Genomic DNA, 15,747 nt, shown 5'->3' on the forward strand with positions numbered 1-15,747 from the left:
CGCCCAGCTCGCGTGTTCTGATTGGCGGAGAGGAAGGACGAGCCCCTCCCCCCGGGAGAGGGGCGCTCGGGGACTAGGTCCGGACCCGCTCCCGCTTCTGCTCCCGGGGCGGGCGGAGGCAGGTGAGAAGCTGGGGTCGCGGGGCCGGGTGGCGCGAGGTTTGACGCTGAGACCCAGGACGACCTCGGGCCGGGCTCCCGGCTTCTCTGGCTCCGTGTCCCCGACTCTGGGAGTCCGTCCCGAGCGGTCGGCGAACTTGAATCTGAAGTGGTTTGGAGCTTTGGACCAGCAGTAGGTTTCCCGGTTCCGAGCCTCAGTTTCCACCGCTAAGAAACGGGATCACGATAGTACATGGCTTGTTGTGCGGCTCGTGTCTTATATTAAGGTAATGCACGTGAGGCCTTAAATGGGTGGTAATTCTGCAGAGTTTATAAAAATCTAAGCCGCGCACACCTGTAGACCCAGCGAGTCACTTTCTAGGACTCTGTATCGTAGAGATCCTGGCTTACGTTTGCAAGAAGGGGTTTGACGGCTGTTCTCTACAGCCTGTGATTTATCATCGTGAGGCAATGGAAACAGCCTAGAAGTCCAGGGAAGCGTTCCTTCTGGCCCATGATTTCGTTTAAATTTCTGCCTTCGACAGCAGCAGTAATAAAAGCTGCAACCAGGAACAGAACCAGTAACAGATAGCTGTCAGTAATTGAATGAGTGCCGGACACTGCCAAGTGTTCCTCTTGCATTATGTAAGGTAACCTTTCCAAAACCCACTGAAGTAAGTCCAGTTCTTGTCCCCACATAACATGAGGAAACCGAGATTCCTAGCCATTTGAGTGGGTTAGTGAAGATGACCTCATTGGAGAGTGGAAGAACTGGGATTTGAACCCAGGTCTTTCTCATGCGTTTAGTGCACTGCCTCACTGCACAGTCTTTGGGGCGCGCGCATAGCAAGTGCTGAATGGTAGCTGCCTTTTTTGTTAGAATGATGAGTTTGAACTAGGCATTCTCTAGTATCGCTTCATCCTCTCTTTGGCTTTTTCTTTTTTTCTTTTTTTTTTTTTTTAAGATTTTTATTTATTTATTTGACAAAGAGAGATACAGTGAGAGAGAGAACACAAGCAGGGGGAGTGGGAGAGAGAGAAGCAGGCTCCCCGCGGAGCAGGGAGCCCGATGCCGGGCTCGATCCCAGGACCCTGGGATCATGACCTGAGCCGAAGGCAGACGCTTAACGACTGAGCCACCCAGGCACCCCTCTCTGGCTTTTTCTTTCAGGATTGTCAGGAGCCATGCTGTCAGAAGTCCTGCTGGTGTCTGCTCCAGGGAAAGTCATCCTTCACGGAGAGCATGCCGTGGTCCACGGCAAGGTAAAGTCCCCCAGAGCCTTTGAGAATTGGGCACCTCTTCTCCCTAACCCTACTCTTAAGCCAAAAGAAAGCCTGGAGGCATAGCCTGGGAGTACGTAGGAGAGGAGATCAGTTTCTCCGCAGCAAGGCAGGGAAGAGACAGGTCTTACACCCACTGAAGGGCTTCCCTGGCCTCACCCAGTAAGAGAGCACAAAGTTGAAATGTAAAGCTGTACAGGTGGAATGAGACAACCTGGAAGCTGGGCTTCGGTGGAGAAGAAAAGAGGTGGGAGCGCTGAGCCCTGGGGCACCCCAACATTCAGAAGTGGGGAAGATGAGTAGGATCCAGCAAAGAAAACTGAGAGATGCATTATCTCATTTAACTCTTAGGACGGCCCTCTGTGGTTAAACTTTGATTATCCCATTTTGCAGATGTGGAAGCTGAGGCTTAGGAGAGGGTTGGTAGCTTGACCAGGGTCCCATGTACCTTAGCAGAACCGGGAATGAACCTAAGTCTGTCTGAACCCACAGCTCATGCTTTTTTCCACTCCTGTGCTCCTCCACTCCTCGTCATTCTTTGTGTTCCTAACTTTATCTTTGCTGACGTGATGATTGCGGGGAAGCCTTTCCTTGGTGTGGAGGACTTCTGAAGTTTTGCACGGGGAGGGCAAACATAAGTAGATATTAGCTCCTAATTGATGGGAAGAGGCTGTGTCACTTAGTGGGAGAGCATGCCAAGGTTGATCAGCAGTGTCTGCCACGGGCATGGGTGGGCAAAGAAATGTTGGTCGTATGTGCCCTATACGCTAGTATGTGCTCTCTCTCCTCAGTACATTGACATTGACCCCCGGTTTTAAGACTGGAGCCAAACTCTTTGCACCTCCCCCCATGCCCAGGCTCATTGCTTTTGCCCTTTATTCTACAGGTGGCACTGGCTGTGGCCTTGAACTTGAGAACATTCCTCCGGCTTCAGCCCCACAGCAATGGGAAAGTATGCCTCAACTTACCAAACATTGGCGTCAAGCAGGCCTGGGATGTGGCCAGGCTTCAGCTGCAGGACACGAGCTTTCTGGGTAAGTGCAGCGGGCAGGAACCGGGTGTGGGAAGAGCCTGGGCCCTGACCAGAGGAGAAAGGGGACAGCTGGGTAGTTATTCTAGGCTGTCTCTGAGAGGGTCAGAGACGAGCCACTCTGGGGGTGTTTTCTCTCGACCCCATAAAATTAGCTTTACTTACTTATTTTTTTAAACTTAAGAGTGTCAAATGATGCACTAGATCTATGTGGGTTGTAGTGGACTGATCCTCAAGGCCTGTTGTTGGATGAAAAACCACAAGATGCAAATAACATGCATCTAAGGAACGACCCAGATTAAGTATCAGTATGTATGCACATGCAGGGGTGATTAGTGACCTCTGGGAGGGTCCTGAGGTCTGAAAGTGGACAAAGGGAGCCTTCCTTCTGTGAGATGGTTTTGACAAGGAGGAGGTATTGATTGGTGTTGGGTATCATTAAAAATCATTAAAAATAAAAGTAACATGCTTACTGGAAAACAGAGTCGATAGTGAAACACAGTCAAGTAAAAAAAAAAAAAAAAGGCACCTGTTACCACTGCCCCCCTGACCACCCCGCATGACAACTCTCAGCATTTTGGTGTTAATCCTTCTGGATTATTTTCTGCAGATGGATAGATAGATTGAGGGAGATGGGGAGGATATCTTGTTCCTTAACCAAAATCCGATCAGGCCATACAAACTTGTGTGGTTTGTTTGTTTTCTTCAGTGTATCAGGACTCTCTTTCCATGCCAGTAAATAAAGACCCCTGCGCTGATTTTAGATAATATTGTGAATGTTGTGTCCCCTCATAAGCAGGCAGGGTTTTTCATCCGCAGGGTCGCTTGCCACCAGCACCAAAGCTGAAGGGGGTTTTCTATTCTCCGTTCATTTGCTGTCTCCTCGCCAGGCTGATGCCTCATTGTTTGGAACAGTGTTTCTCAGCCAGAGTGGGACAAGTGGGAGTCCTCCGGGGTCTTTTCCCAACTGCTCCCTGCCCTCTGGGACCATCAGTCCACAGCAAGCCACTCCCGAATTTTGCAGGGAGATGAGGAACAGGCAGAAAGCCCCATTTTTCAACCAGTCATGCTTTGGGATCCCCCGGGGAGGTTTTCATTGTTGTTGTTCTTAACAATACAGACAGATTCCTGGCCCTGCCCCTCTCCTATTAAGAACAGGGGTCGTGGTGGCAGGGGACCAGGCAGGTGTATTTTGAAAGAAGCTCCCTGGGTGATTCCAGGATCACCGGGCCTCCCCTCCCCAAGGCTGGAGATGTTCCCCTGCCTGTGTGAGCCTGGACAGGTCACTTATCCCTCGGAGCCTCTGTGAGCAGAGTCCTGTGGCCTGGGAGGGTTGCTGTGAGAATCCGGCAGGATCAGAGGTGGGCCGGGGCTGGGACGCAGAGTGTAGTACGTGTGTGAGGGCTTCTGAGTGATTTCTCCAAGGAGAAAAAGGAATATGGAACATGAGCCTTTCAGAGACATGTTTTCTAGTAGATTGCCAGGCTCTCTGTCTTTTTCTTTCAGTATTCTCTGGTTGCTTCCCAATAGTTACAAAAACCAGGAACATTTCATTGGGCATCTTTATGTGTGCCAGGCACTGGACTAGTGTGTCGTGGATATTGGCACTCTTAGAATCCTCCAGCTTGCCCTGGACACAGGTGGTGGTATCCATCCCCATTTTATGGATGAGAAAACTGAGCTTCAGGGGCCAAGTGGCTCAGGTCACACAGCATTGTCAGTGATGCAGAAAGGATTCAGACCCAGATCTTTCCAAACTCTTCCAAAGTCTTTTTTTTTTTTTTTTTTAGATTTTTTATTTATTTGAGAGAGAGAGAGCATGAGCAGGGGGAGGGGCAGAGGGAGAAGCGGGCTTCCCGCTGAGCAGGGAGCCCAATGTGGGGCTCAATCCTGGGATCATGACCTAAACTGAAGGCAGACCCTTAACCTACTGAGCCACCCAGGCGCCCCTAAACTATCCAGTGTCTTAATGAGTCATTCCATTTCCCTTGCAGCGCTCTGAAATGTCTGCGCTCTCCGTAACACTGTTAACTGGTTCGGCTGCCTTTAGCGTGTCATTATTTCGGGGAATACATAGGGCTTCACGCGCACCCCACCCTAACATTTCCCAGCGCCCACGCACCAAGCTCGATGTTCTGTTCCCTTTACAGTCGGACCCGTGACTCAGGGAGCAATTTGTAAAGCTGGTCGGGCTTGCTCGGCCTCCTCAGGCTCTCCGAGGAAAGCAGCCCAGCCTCCTACCGGGCCTCTTCCTGCTGCCCAAGCAAATGTCAGCACTTCACGTTCTCTGATTTTGAGTGTCCCATTCTCAAGAGTTGGTTCGGGAGAGGGACGTGTTTGGGGGATAATTGAATACTGCCTTTGGTTTTGGTTTTGTACCGTGGGGGTCGAACCCAGACCTTTGAGTCGTCGAGCTAGCATGCACTTCATGTGCGTATGTGCGTTTCAAGACGACCATTAATAAAGCACGTACTACACGCCAGGAGCTGTGCTGCGGGTCTTAAGCACCTTATTTCAGTTTATTGGAGGAGGTACTGCTCCTATCCCTGCCTACCAAGGAGGGAAACTGAGGTTCAGAGAGGGTAAGTCATGTGCTCAAGGCCCCAGAGCCGGTAAAGGGTACCGTCGGGACCCACACCCTAGTGTGCATGCCCGCAAAGCCCAAAGCCCCCGGCAGACATGGCCCCGGTGGTCGGGCCGCGAACCCATGTCCCTCAGATGCTGATCCTCACGCCCGCTCAGGTTCCCGTGTTCCCTTGTCTATGAACGCGCCTGCGACCCTCTCACCCGGCCACGTGTGCTTGTTTGCCACAGAGCAAGGTGACGCCACGGCGCCCACCGCAGAGCAAGTGAAGAGGCTGAAGGAGCTGGCGGGCTTCCCCGAGGACGGCGCCAGCCCCGAGCGCCTGGCCGTGCTGGCCTTCCTCCACTTGTACCTGTCCATCGGCCGGAAGCAGAGGTACGTGCGTGGCCTGGGCCCAGAGCCAGATTCCCGCCTCTGCCACGTGGCTCCTCCCGGGCCACGCCCACAGAGGCAGCCCTGCTCCCCGTCCCGCAGCCCCGGGGGAAACTGACGAGCAAAGTAAAGCCGACGTCCGCTCCACCCCTTAACATAGGACCTGGGCTGCCTGCCATCAGGGAGGCCGGCTGCCGGGGTGGCGGTGCTGGTGAGCCCGTGTCACGTGGTGATGGGGAGTCAGGGCATGTTGGGTCAGCCCCCACGGCGGCCGCCCACTAGCTTCCTTGAGGTTCTTACCCTCCCTGGGCCTCAGTGTCCTCATCTGTAAAATGGGGGTAAGTAATAGTACCTACCTCGTAGGCTTTGTGTGAGGGTGAGAGAGTTTATTTATCTAAAGTGCATGACGCAGAACCTGGCACACAGCTTGAGAAATAAGAGCCATTAATATTCTCCCAAGGAAACTATCGGAGGGTTGGAAATATTATATATGAAATGAGCCTAGCTCTGTAACTAGCCCACAGTGATTTTTCTTTTTCTTTTTCTTTTTTTTTTTTGGTCCCAGGCTCAAAGGGAAAGCCTCAAGGGGCAGCCAGCCCTTTACTCAGACAGCAAAGGGCCAGGCACGGTGCGGAGGGCACATTCACAAACATCTCAACTCTTGCTGTCCGCCATGGGGTTTTCATCTGGAGTGAGGGGCACGTCCCTTTCTGGGAAGGGGTGCACATTTCAGAACATCCTGATCTGAGTGGGGCGGGCGTGTGTAGTTTGTAAAGCAGATTCTCATTATAATCTTATACGTGGAAAACAGCAGAATTACTTTACGGGAAATACAGAACATAAAGTTTAACAGTCCTTGCTTGGGGGAAATGCAACAGGGGAAGCATCCTGTGAACACACAGTGCACCTAGAGAAGATCTCAGTGGAGAAAGGGGGCCGTCGGGGCGAGCTAGGCATGGCTTCTGGGTGGGTGGCCAGGGGAAGCTTCCCAGTGGAAAGGACGTTTGAGAAGGGTTTTGCAGGATGGGTAGGAGTTTGCGTGGGGGGGAGGAAGAGGCCATCCTGGGCAGGGATACACACAGAGCAGGGCCACGGGAGAGCCCCGCTGTGCAGGGAACAGGAAGGAATTGAGAGAAGCGGTTGGTGGTTCACGAGGGAACGTCGTGCTTTAAAGGATCCTGGTACCTGTTTCCAAGCTGCCTGGTTCACCATGACTTCCTGCCCATCCTGTAGGGCCGCTTTTGGGGAGGGCAAATGTCCCCGAGTTCAGAAACCGAGGCCGAAGGCTTGGAGTCAGGCCCTGCCAATGTCCAGTCCTGGGCCTTGACCGCTAACTCGATCTCAAGAGAGTCACGCTCTGCACCCTGCTGTGTTTCAGGGCCCTGCCCAGCCTGGACATCATGGTGTGGTCACAGCTGCCCACCGGGGCCGGCCTGGGTTCCAGCGCCGCCTACTGTGTGTGTATGGCCGCCGCTCTCCTGACTGTATGTGAGGAGATCCCAAACCCACAGAAGGACGGGGTGTCCGCCGGCAGGTAATCACCGCCCTCACCCTGGGCGCCACGACCCGAGCGTGGGTTCTCTCTCAGAGGACTCCCCGCCAGAGGTGTCACGTGGCCACTGAACAGCTGAGGAAGCTGAGGCCCGGAGGCCAGGGGCGGCCCGGCCCACGCAGCAAGGGATGGTAGAAGGAGACTTGCACCCAGGCGGTCTGAACCCGGAGCCACTTCAATTCCCCGACCTCTCACCCCCACCTTGCCTCTTTTGGGTTCAAGAGCCCATGGTGTGGCAGAAAGAACCTGAGCCTGGACGTAGGGAGCCGTTGAGTCCGCTTCTGCCGGTGACTCACTGTGGGACCTCGGCCAAGCCGCTGCACCCCTTGGGGCCTCAGTCCTGCTCCGCAACAGGTCGTACCAGACGGTTATACGAGAAGTGACTGAGTCAATGAGGCTCGTTGGGACAGTGTCACCGGCAGCCGTGTCTGTCAGTGGGGAATGCACCTTGAGAAGCCACCCCGAGCACGGTCTGTCCTGGGTCCCTCCCTGGGAGTGGTGCCAGTCCAAAATCCAGCCGGGCAGCTTCTTGGTGAGGCCTGTCCCTGGGCCCGCAGGGCTCAGGGGGGCCCTCCCACTGGCGGCCTTGGGTACCCCCCATGTGCCGTGTCAGGGGCACCGCTGGCTTGTCTGTCTCCCGGGGTAGCCGGCAGGAGGGAAAGCTGTTCAGGCCGTGCTGGGCACCAGCATGGACGTGGCCGTGTGGTTCCTCCCGGAGTGGTGCTCCCGTGCCCTCCACGCCCCTGCAGGGGCCCAGGCTGGAACCAGACCCAAAGGCCACGCTGTGCTCGCCTGCGGCTGAGGACCCCTTTCCTCCTCCAGAACTTGGTTTTGAATTGAGGTTTCCTTCCTCAGCCCTGAAAATGCCGTGCTTTTCTGATAGCCCGGGCCCCACTGGGTGCCCTGTGGGGGCCAGTGATCTCTCTTCTGAGACACGGAGGTTAAAATACAGTTGAATTCAGACTGAGCCCAAAGGTCCCTTGGATCCTCATGGCTGCAGCAGATCTGGTGGGAGGGGGGGGCTCTCGATGGGATGTGTCTGTCAGCATTCCTCACACTCGCTTTGGATGGTTCCTGTGCATGAAAAGAAGTGGGAGGTGTGGGGTAGAGACGGCTTTTGTCAGGGGAAGAATCCAGAAGGTAATGAGAGATGCACCTGTAGGTCACACAAGGTGACGGTTTTCAGGAATTTCAGTGAGGTTTGTCTTTTAACTCGCTGCAGGCCATTGAGCCACCCCTTCTTCTCCCTGGGCTCTGTTTCCTCATCTGGAAGCGAGGGGCTGCACCTAATGGGCCTTTGGGGGGCCCTCCAGCCTTGATGTTTGGTGATCCTGTGATACGATGGTACTCGTTAGCATGTGCTAATCACTGATTGGTGAAGGCCTGCTTGCCCTGGGTCCCCCGAAAAGACTCGTACGTATGGGCCAGCAGACCAGCTTTGCCGTTCAAATGGCGTGGTAACTCGTGTGTGCGCAAGTGTATGTATGTGTGTGTGAGTGCTCGAGAGTGTGTGGGGGGGGTGACGCTGTTTCTCACGCAGCTTCACAACCAGCTCTGCCGCCTCCCCTGAAGACCCAGTCATTCCTTCCCAGGACCTTTGATGAGAGCAGGCCCCAACCCCTGCCCTGGCCCCAGCATTTCCAAATCCTACAGACCTGGAATCCGGTCTCCTGTGAAGAGGAGGTTAGAAATCTGAGCCCCCGAAGGATGAACGGTGTGCAGAATGGGAGGGAGACTCGCCTTTGTGGAGAAGGCCAGGTCCTGGACTGGGTCCAGTTGCCCCTTTTCCCCGTCACTCACTCACTTTGCAGTTCCTGCAAAAGGCCGACTCTTGCCCAGTTCCAGATGCTACGCAGCCTCGGTCTGGAATGCTCTCCTCTCACGTCTTGCCTTGCTGACCCACCTCAGGCCCTCCCCTTTCCAGATGGGGGGCACCCCATCCACCCCACATCGCATCTCCTGGGGGTTGTAGTTAAATAATGATTGCTGCTGGGCATCCCCTCTCCGTGAGATGCCAAGCCTCAAGAAGTCAGGGGCCGTGTCTGGTTCATTCCCTACTGTGAGCTTAGTCACAGGCCCATAGTAGATGCTCAGTAAATATTGGACAAATGAGGGAGTCTTGTTGGCACCATAAAGCTCAGTCATTGGGAGCTTGGGCCCTAGTCAACAGATGTGGTGTTGATGTAGCAGTGAATAGCACTGGGATCTGCTCTACCCACCTGAGCCTCAGCATCCTCTTCTATACGAGAGGGATAGTAACTACCTTCCCTGTAGGGTTTTTGTGGGGATTACCGGAGACGGCCATTTGAGAAAGGCTTCAGCACGGTGCTCAGCACTTGGTGATGGCGTTGAGCCTCTCAAGCACCATGTGAGTGGTGAGGGCATCACATTCTCATTTGGCCAGTGAGGAAAGAGACTCAGAGGGGGCGATGGCCTTGCTCAAGGTCCCACAGCAAATGAGCGCTGGACCAGGCTTGGAGTGAATCCAGGAGCCGCGATCCCAGGCGACCTTTTTCCAGAGCCCATACTGTTTCCCAGGCGTTTTACAAAGCACTTTTGTGTTCTTATCTCACACGTCCTCGGTGGGGGAGACACAATCGCCCGTGTTGTGTAGATGAGAAAACAGGGTTGGGGGTGAAGCTGTTGTTTGGGGATGCCCAGAGAACCAGCGGCATGCTTGCTACACAGCTCTGCCCTGGAGCCCCAGCATTCTCGGGGCCACAGCACCCCATTTTGTGGGGGCAGGGGGTCCCCAGAAAGGAAACAAAAGCTGAGAGAAAGGGCAGGGGAAGGGCTGACTGTATCCTTGTTCGATACTCACGGGCTTGGGGTCTGCTCACTCAAACCGTGCGTGAGCCCCCACTTCTCCCGAGAAAGGCAGCGTGGCCGCGTGCTTAGGGACGATCCAGAGATGGGCAATGCACGCTTGACCCACTGAGGGTGTCTGGGGCACCTGCAATCCACGTTCCTAGCGGTTGGGCTTTGGGAAAAGTCAGATGAGGACAATGGGGCTCAGACAGGTTAGGTAACGGGCCCAGAGTCCCTCAGCTGCTAGGACCGTGTGCATCCGAAGCCTGGTCTCCTTCCACGATGCCGGGTGGGAGGGCTGCAGGGGAAGGGAGGAAGGTACAGCACGCTCTGTAGTGGAGAGGTTCCAGGCTGTTCCTCTGTTTCTGGGTTCGAGGGCCCAAGCCCCTTTGACTTTTTTTGGTCTCCACCAAGCTTAACCTGTGGATCCTTCCCCCTGCTGCCCTCGGCGACCCTGGCCCCCTGCTCTCCTCCGAGGCACAGACGAACTCCTGTGTCTTCTCCAGGTGGACCGTGGAGGATTTGGAATTAATTAACAAGTGGGCCTTCCAGGGGGAGAGAGTGATTCATGGGAACCCCTCCGGAGTGGACAACGCCGTCAGCACCTGGGGTAGGGGCTGCCTCAGGCTTCTTTTCTCTATTTTTAGTATTTTATAAATTCTCAGGACCATTGTAGCTGCTCAGGCTCTGTTGGTTTGGATGAACGAAATCATCAGGTTCTGAGGAAAATAGTATTTTCCTTTTCGGGGGTGGGGGGGATGGGAGAAATTTCAGGGCCCTGCCTCACACCCCTGAATCTAATCTCTGGGGATGTCTGGGGGGCTAGGGCAGGGCCTGGGAAGCTACAGTTTCAGGGAGCTCCCCACGAAGGTCCGTGTGGTAAAGCTGCAGAGCCGCACCAGCTGGGGTCCCCTCCAGGGAGGACCCTGGCTTATGGGGCCTCGAGCCGCAGTGCTGGGCCCCCGTTCCCCACGTGGCCTGTGGCCTGAGGCCGGGCAGGCTGGAGGGCAGGCGAGCCTTTGTGCCCTCCTGGACCTTGTGTAACTGGGGCTGGGATGACTAGTGGTTGGGACAGAACTCTCACCCCCACCTCAAGCCCAGCTTCTCGGCCAAGAGGCAAAGATTCGTAGCTTTTCCTACAGCTCTGACCTGCTGCTTTTTCTCTTTAGGAGGAGCACTCCGATTCCAACAAGGAAAGATCTCCTCCTTAAAGAGGTAATTCTGGGGCGGAACAGCAGCTCCGGGCACAGCTGTGGAACGCGTCCAGCTTGGGGGGGGGGGGCTCTAACCTCGTGGTGAGGGACACGGGTGGGCCGTGTGTCCCCGGGCTTTCTCTCCCCTCCCCCGTGAGGCCTGTTCTCACCTTCTGTGCTGTGTCTCTTAGATCGCCGAGAGCTTAGAGGGAGAAGTCATGCATGGCTGTGCTGGTCACCTTCCAGAGAGCGACCGCTCCCCCAGACCCCTGGCCTCTCAGTCATTTAATCCATGCGCTCGTGTATTCATTTTGCAAACCAGAATTGATATCTGCCCGTGTTCCTGGGCGACGCTGTACTAGGGTCTCGAGCTGTACAGTTGAGTCGCGGACACAGTTTTGGCGGGGGTGGGGGGAGTGGGGGGTAGGGGAAGGGCCGGCAGACATGCGCACCAGGTGCCGCAGGCAAACGTGGGAGTTGCCACACTGAGGCCCTCGGGCAGAGCCCGGGCTCGAGGCGGTGACATGTGACAGCTTTTCAGCCCGTTTCACATGTCCCTTGACCCCCTTCCTCTGGAGGGATGGGGATTACAAACGTGTGTGTTAAAATAGAACACCCTGTTCTCTTCGGACTCAGAGTGGACACGGATGGGGCGCGCGGTAGCAGGTGCTTGTTGGCAGTTCCTTGAGCCCTCCATCAAGTCGGGTGGTGGTGTTTGTCCCAGGGCACTTTGCTACTTTGGTGGCCTTTCCACGGGGATGAGGGTGAGGAGGGTCGTCTGCATTGTGGATGGGCAGCAAGTCCTAGCCCGCTGCCCTCGCCCACTGGGCCACTCCGTTAGTGGCTCCCTGACCTGGCACGACACGGTGCTGTATTCTTCTACCTGCACCTCTGGGATCTTCCTGCCTCGCCTCTGTTGGTTTCCAAGAGCCAGGCCTGCCTTTCCGAGGCTCGACACTAGGGTTTCTTTAACCTTGGCACCATCGACATCGTGGACTGGATAATTCTTTATGGCGGGGGGCTGCCCTCTGCAGCGTGTTTAGGAGGTTTAGAAGCATCCCTGAGCTCTACCCGCAAGATGCCAGTAACACCTCCCCCATCTCCCAGCTGTGACAACCGGAAGTGTCTCCAGACATTGCCTCATTACCCTGGAGGGCAAAAATCGAGATGATAACCTCCACTCTGCACCGAGGAGGCAGCAGAGTCATTTAGGGGAGGGACTAGCCCGCTCTAGCTGCTGCACACTCGGGGCACAGGAGCTGGGGGCCCCGGCGGGGCCGGCTCTGCCAGGTAGACTGATGCCCGGTGCAGCAACAGCAGCAGTCAGGGGGGGCTCGAGATGCCAGAGCTGGGCCTGCCCGCAGGGCTCCCAGTCATCCTCAGACTGGGGCGACTGTCTTCCTCAGAACGAAGGCCTCCAGAGAGTACTGAAGCTGCTGTGGATGATGGTGAGGGGTGTCATAAGTCGGGCTACAGATCTGGGGGTGCTTCATGGGGGCCATGGCATCTCACTCAGGGTTTCCTGAGAGCTGGTTGTATCCTAAGCACTGAACTGGGCCCCGGGGATAGAAAACCAGCTAAAACATGGCGTGGGTACGTGCACATTCTACTGGAGGAAGTCAAGAGATGAGTGATAAAGGGCTTTCCAGGTGGGGGAGGCAGGGGGAGAGGCCCCGAGGCATATTCGGTGGTCACCTGGTGGTGGTGTGGTGGACAGAGGCTCTGGGGTCTGTAGGCCTTGATTTGAGCCCAGCTCTGCCACTCGTGAGCAGGGTGCTCTTGACTGAGTCGCTTTTCCTGAGGCAGACTTTCCTGTGTTTATATAATGAGGATCCTGAGCATGGAATCAGAAACCGTATCTGTAGAGTGTTTTGCCCTTTGCCGACCAGATTTAATTCCACAAATATTACTGAGCAACTACTGTGTGCTGGGTGCTGGGGCCTCAGCAGGGACGAATAAGGCCCGCCTTCACGGAACTCCCATTTCATGGGAGGAGACAGCTGACAAAGGGCTCCATAAGAGCATGGCAGGCAGTTGGGTGGTTGACCAGGGGAGCCCCTGATGAAGTGACATTTGAGCAGGGACCTGAATGAAAACACAAAGAGTGAATCCTGGAGCTGTCGAGGACACAGGTGGGTCCCTCCCTGGCGGAGGAAACGCAAGTGCAAAGGCCCTGAGGCCGGGGTGTGCCTGGCAAGCTGAGCGGGAGGTAGGAGGCCAGGATGGCTGAGTGGAGCGAACACCCGGGGAGAGTGGAGAGGAGGTAAGACAGGAATTGGCCAGGCCTAGCACGGACAGGCACTCACACAGCGGAGCCTGGGCAGTGGTGTCTGGCTGCCCCAGGAGCCCGGGGTTTTGGGGGGCCAGCGGGGCTGCAACAAGCCTGTTCGCAGAGGACTTGCCTAAGAAAGATGAAGACACGATATTCCAACTCCTCCCACCCCACTGGATGGGAGCACAGAGCAAACCGACCTTCACTGCGGGCCGCGGGGCGCCACGGAGAGCAGATGGCGGATTCTCTGAGAAGCCGGGAGGCCAGACTCCGCATTAATCCCGCCGATGGCTTTAAGCGGAACCCTTTCCCCCAAAACCATGCATGGTGCTTCTCCATAAAAAAAAAAAAAATGCATTGTTTGCGAAGTGGATCAAGATATGGCCTCCCAGAACGCTGCCCTTTTGAGGAACAGCTTGTCTTTAAGGGGAAAAGAAAAGCCAAATAGAATGTTCATCTTTTGTAAAGTTTAAAAAAAAAAAAAAAAAAGCCGGCCTCCAAGGCTGAGAATCGATATTAATTACATGGGCTTACGGGCGGTGAGATCAAGCAGGTTTCTGGCAGCCTTTTCCAGCCCTATTGGATTTCACAGTCTTGGGTTGTGAAAAGAAAAACGGGTAAAGGTATCACGGGGTCTGCCTGTCTCCAGCTGTCTTGGGCCAGAGCTCATCCAGATGCTCCATCCTCAGTCCCCGGCCCACAGTGCTCTGAAAGGCAGCTTGGGGATGACAAGAAACGGTGCCCTGAGTCCCCCAAGACCGCCAGCCATAGCACAATTCGGATTGTGACTTTAGGAAGTATTCTAAAGCTCAGGGGGTTGGCGAGGGCAGCTTACCATGGCCACCCTGGGCCCTCTGTTCGCTTACGTGGGGGAGCCGAGCAGGGACGCCTGACTCCCTCCAACCATCTCTGGCTGAGCCAGGGCAGTGGGTCTGAGCGCCATCAAGGCAGGGCAAGGATGGGCCCCACGTGCTGGGAACCTGACCCCTGCACAAGCCTGCCCTTCCCTGCAGCCCTGGGCTCGCTGTACCAGCCAACCTGGGCATCTTCTCTCCCTGCGTGCACCCCTTCTGCGTGATCCACCCCAGGTCCCATTGCTTTTCTTCTTAAATCTCTAGATCCTTCCACTCCAGCAAGCTGGGGTGGCCCACAGGACAGACCCTGCCCCTCTTCTTCCACCTTCAGCTATAGTACCTTTGAACTCCTCTGACCCCGTGAACTTGGCGTGCTCTGCCAGCGCCAGGCTAAGCCAGGGCCCCTCACGTGTGCCCAGCCCATAGTAGGTGCTCCCACTGAAGTCGAGTGGGTGAGTGACGAGCCAAAGGAAAGTGTCCATCTGCCTGGGGGCTGGAGTGGGGACACAGCTGTGACTGGCAGCAGGAGTCCCCTGCTCCCCTCGCTCCCCCTCCAGCCCCCTGTCCCCTCCCTGGGCCTCCGCTTCCTCCTCCGTGACAGGGTGGGGTGATGTTTGGGATTCCCCCCAGCCCTGACACCGCTCCTCCGTCCTGAGCTCACTGCGGCCCCCCTTCACCCCGCAGGCCACCGACTCTGAAGATCCTGCTGACCAACACCAAAGTCCCTCGCAGCACCAAGGCTCTGGTGGCCAGTGTCAGGAGCAGGCTGCTTAAGGTGCGTCCGGTTCCGCTCCTGGGCGGGGTTCCGCTAGGGCCGTGGCAGCCAGGTCTGGGGGCTCGAGCTTGCCCTCTGCCCCGTGGGTTAGTGGAGGGCCGGGATGGGTGATGGGGACCGGGGGAGGCGGTTTTGGCTGACAAGGAGGTGCTGGGTGGGGCCCCCCCCCAGTCCCCCAGCTGGGAGGCAGGACAGGAAGTGTCAGATATGCTGGCCTGGCCATGAGAATCCCCCACTCATGTCAGGGGGTGCGGGCAAGGCAGATACCTGGTGGGAAGGAGAGGTGGGGAGTGGGCCGTGGGGACACCTCTCTCCTCCCATTGCCCGGCCCTAGGCCTCACGGCCCCTTGCTTCCTCTCCCTGCAGTTCCCGGAGATCGTGACGCCCCTGCTGGCCTCCATCAACGCGATTTCGCTGGAGTGCGAGCGGCTGCTGGGGGAGATGGCAGCGGCCCCGGCCCTGGAGCACTACCTCGTGCTAGAAGTAAGAGCCCGCCTGCGGGCTGCAGGGCCTCACCCACACCGCCATCAGGCAGGGGCTCCCAATCTGCACTCAGAGTCCCCGAGCCAAAGCAGAGAGGCTGGGCCCAGGCCTGAGGTCCCGCGTGTGCAAAGGCCAGCAAGCACGCCTTCTTTTTAAGCCTTTTCCCAGGTGATTCAGAGCCGCGCAGAGCGCAGTGCCCGGACGTGCTAAGCACCAGGGGCCAGCTTTGGGTTCCTGCCCGTGAGGAGCAGTGGGATATTGCTGACACCGTCTTCTGTCGGTCCAGGAGTGATTTCTTGCTTGGCCACCTCGTTCCTGCTGTTCTTGCTAACTGCATTTGTTCCTTCGGTAACTGTTTACCCCCGGCATGCTTTGGTTCAGACATTTTTATTTATTTTAGAGAGAGAGGGAGAGCGGGGGGAGGAGCAGAGGGAGAGAGAGAGAG

At 56.1% G+C, this 15,747-nt stretch overlaps 1 protein-coding gene across 3 annotated transcripts in view; it reads left to right on the top strand.

Annotated features, from left to right (window-relative positions):
* The first annotated feature begins 34 nt into the window (after positions 1-34).
* The window catches only part of MVK (mevalonate kinase), a 33,134-nt gene continuing 17,421 nt past the window's right edge, over positions 35-15,747 (top strand). For 2 of the 3 annotated variants that reach the window (XM_032398005.1, XM_032398006.1), the window contains exons 1-9: positions 53-385; positions 1,270-1,361; positions 2,266-2,413; positions 5,224-5,368; positions 6,744-6,899; positions 10,232-10,335; positions 10,895-10,940; positions 14,729-14,819; positions 15,186-15,302. In XM_032398005.1, the coding sequence (XP_032253896.1) occupies positions 1,284-1,361; positions 2,266-2,413; positions 5,224-5,368; positions 6,744-6,899; positions 10,232-10,335; positions 10,895-10,940; positions 14,729-14,819; positions 15,186-15,302 (885 nt within the window). In that variant the 5' untranslated portion in view covers positions 53-385; positions 1,270-1,283. Of the gene's footprint in view, positions 386-1,269; positions 1,362-2,265; positions 2,414-5,223; positions 5,369-6,743; positions 6,900-10,231; positions 10,336-10,894; positions 10,941-14,728; positions 14,820-15,185; positions 15,303-15,747 lie in introns of all 3 variants that reach the window. The other variant, XM_032398007.1, reaches the window with a different exon arrangement.

Source organism: Phoca vitulina, unplaced genomic scaffold, assembly GCF_004348235.1.
Source record: "Phoca vitulina isolate PV1807 unplaced genomic scaffold, GSC_HSeal_1.0 scaffold108, whole genome shotgun sequence".
NCBI lineage: Eukaryota > Metazoa > Chordata > Mammalia > Carnivora > Phocidae > Phoca > Phoca vitulina.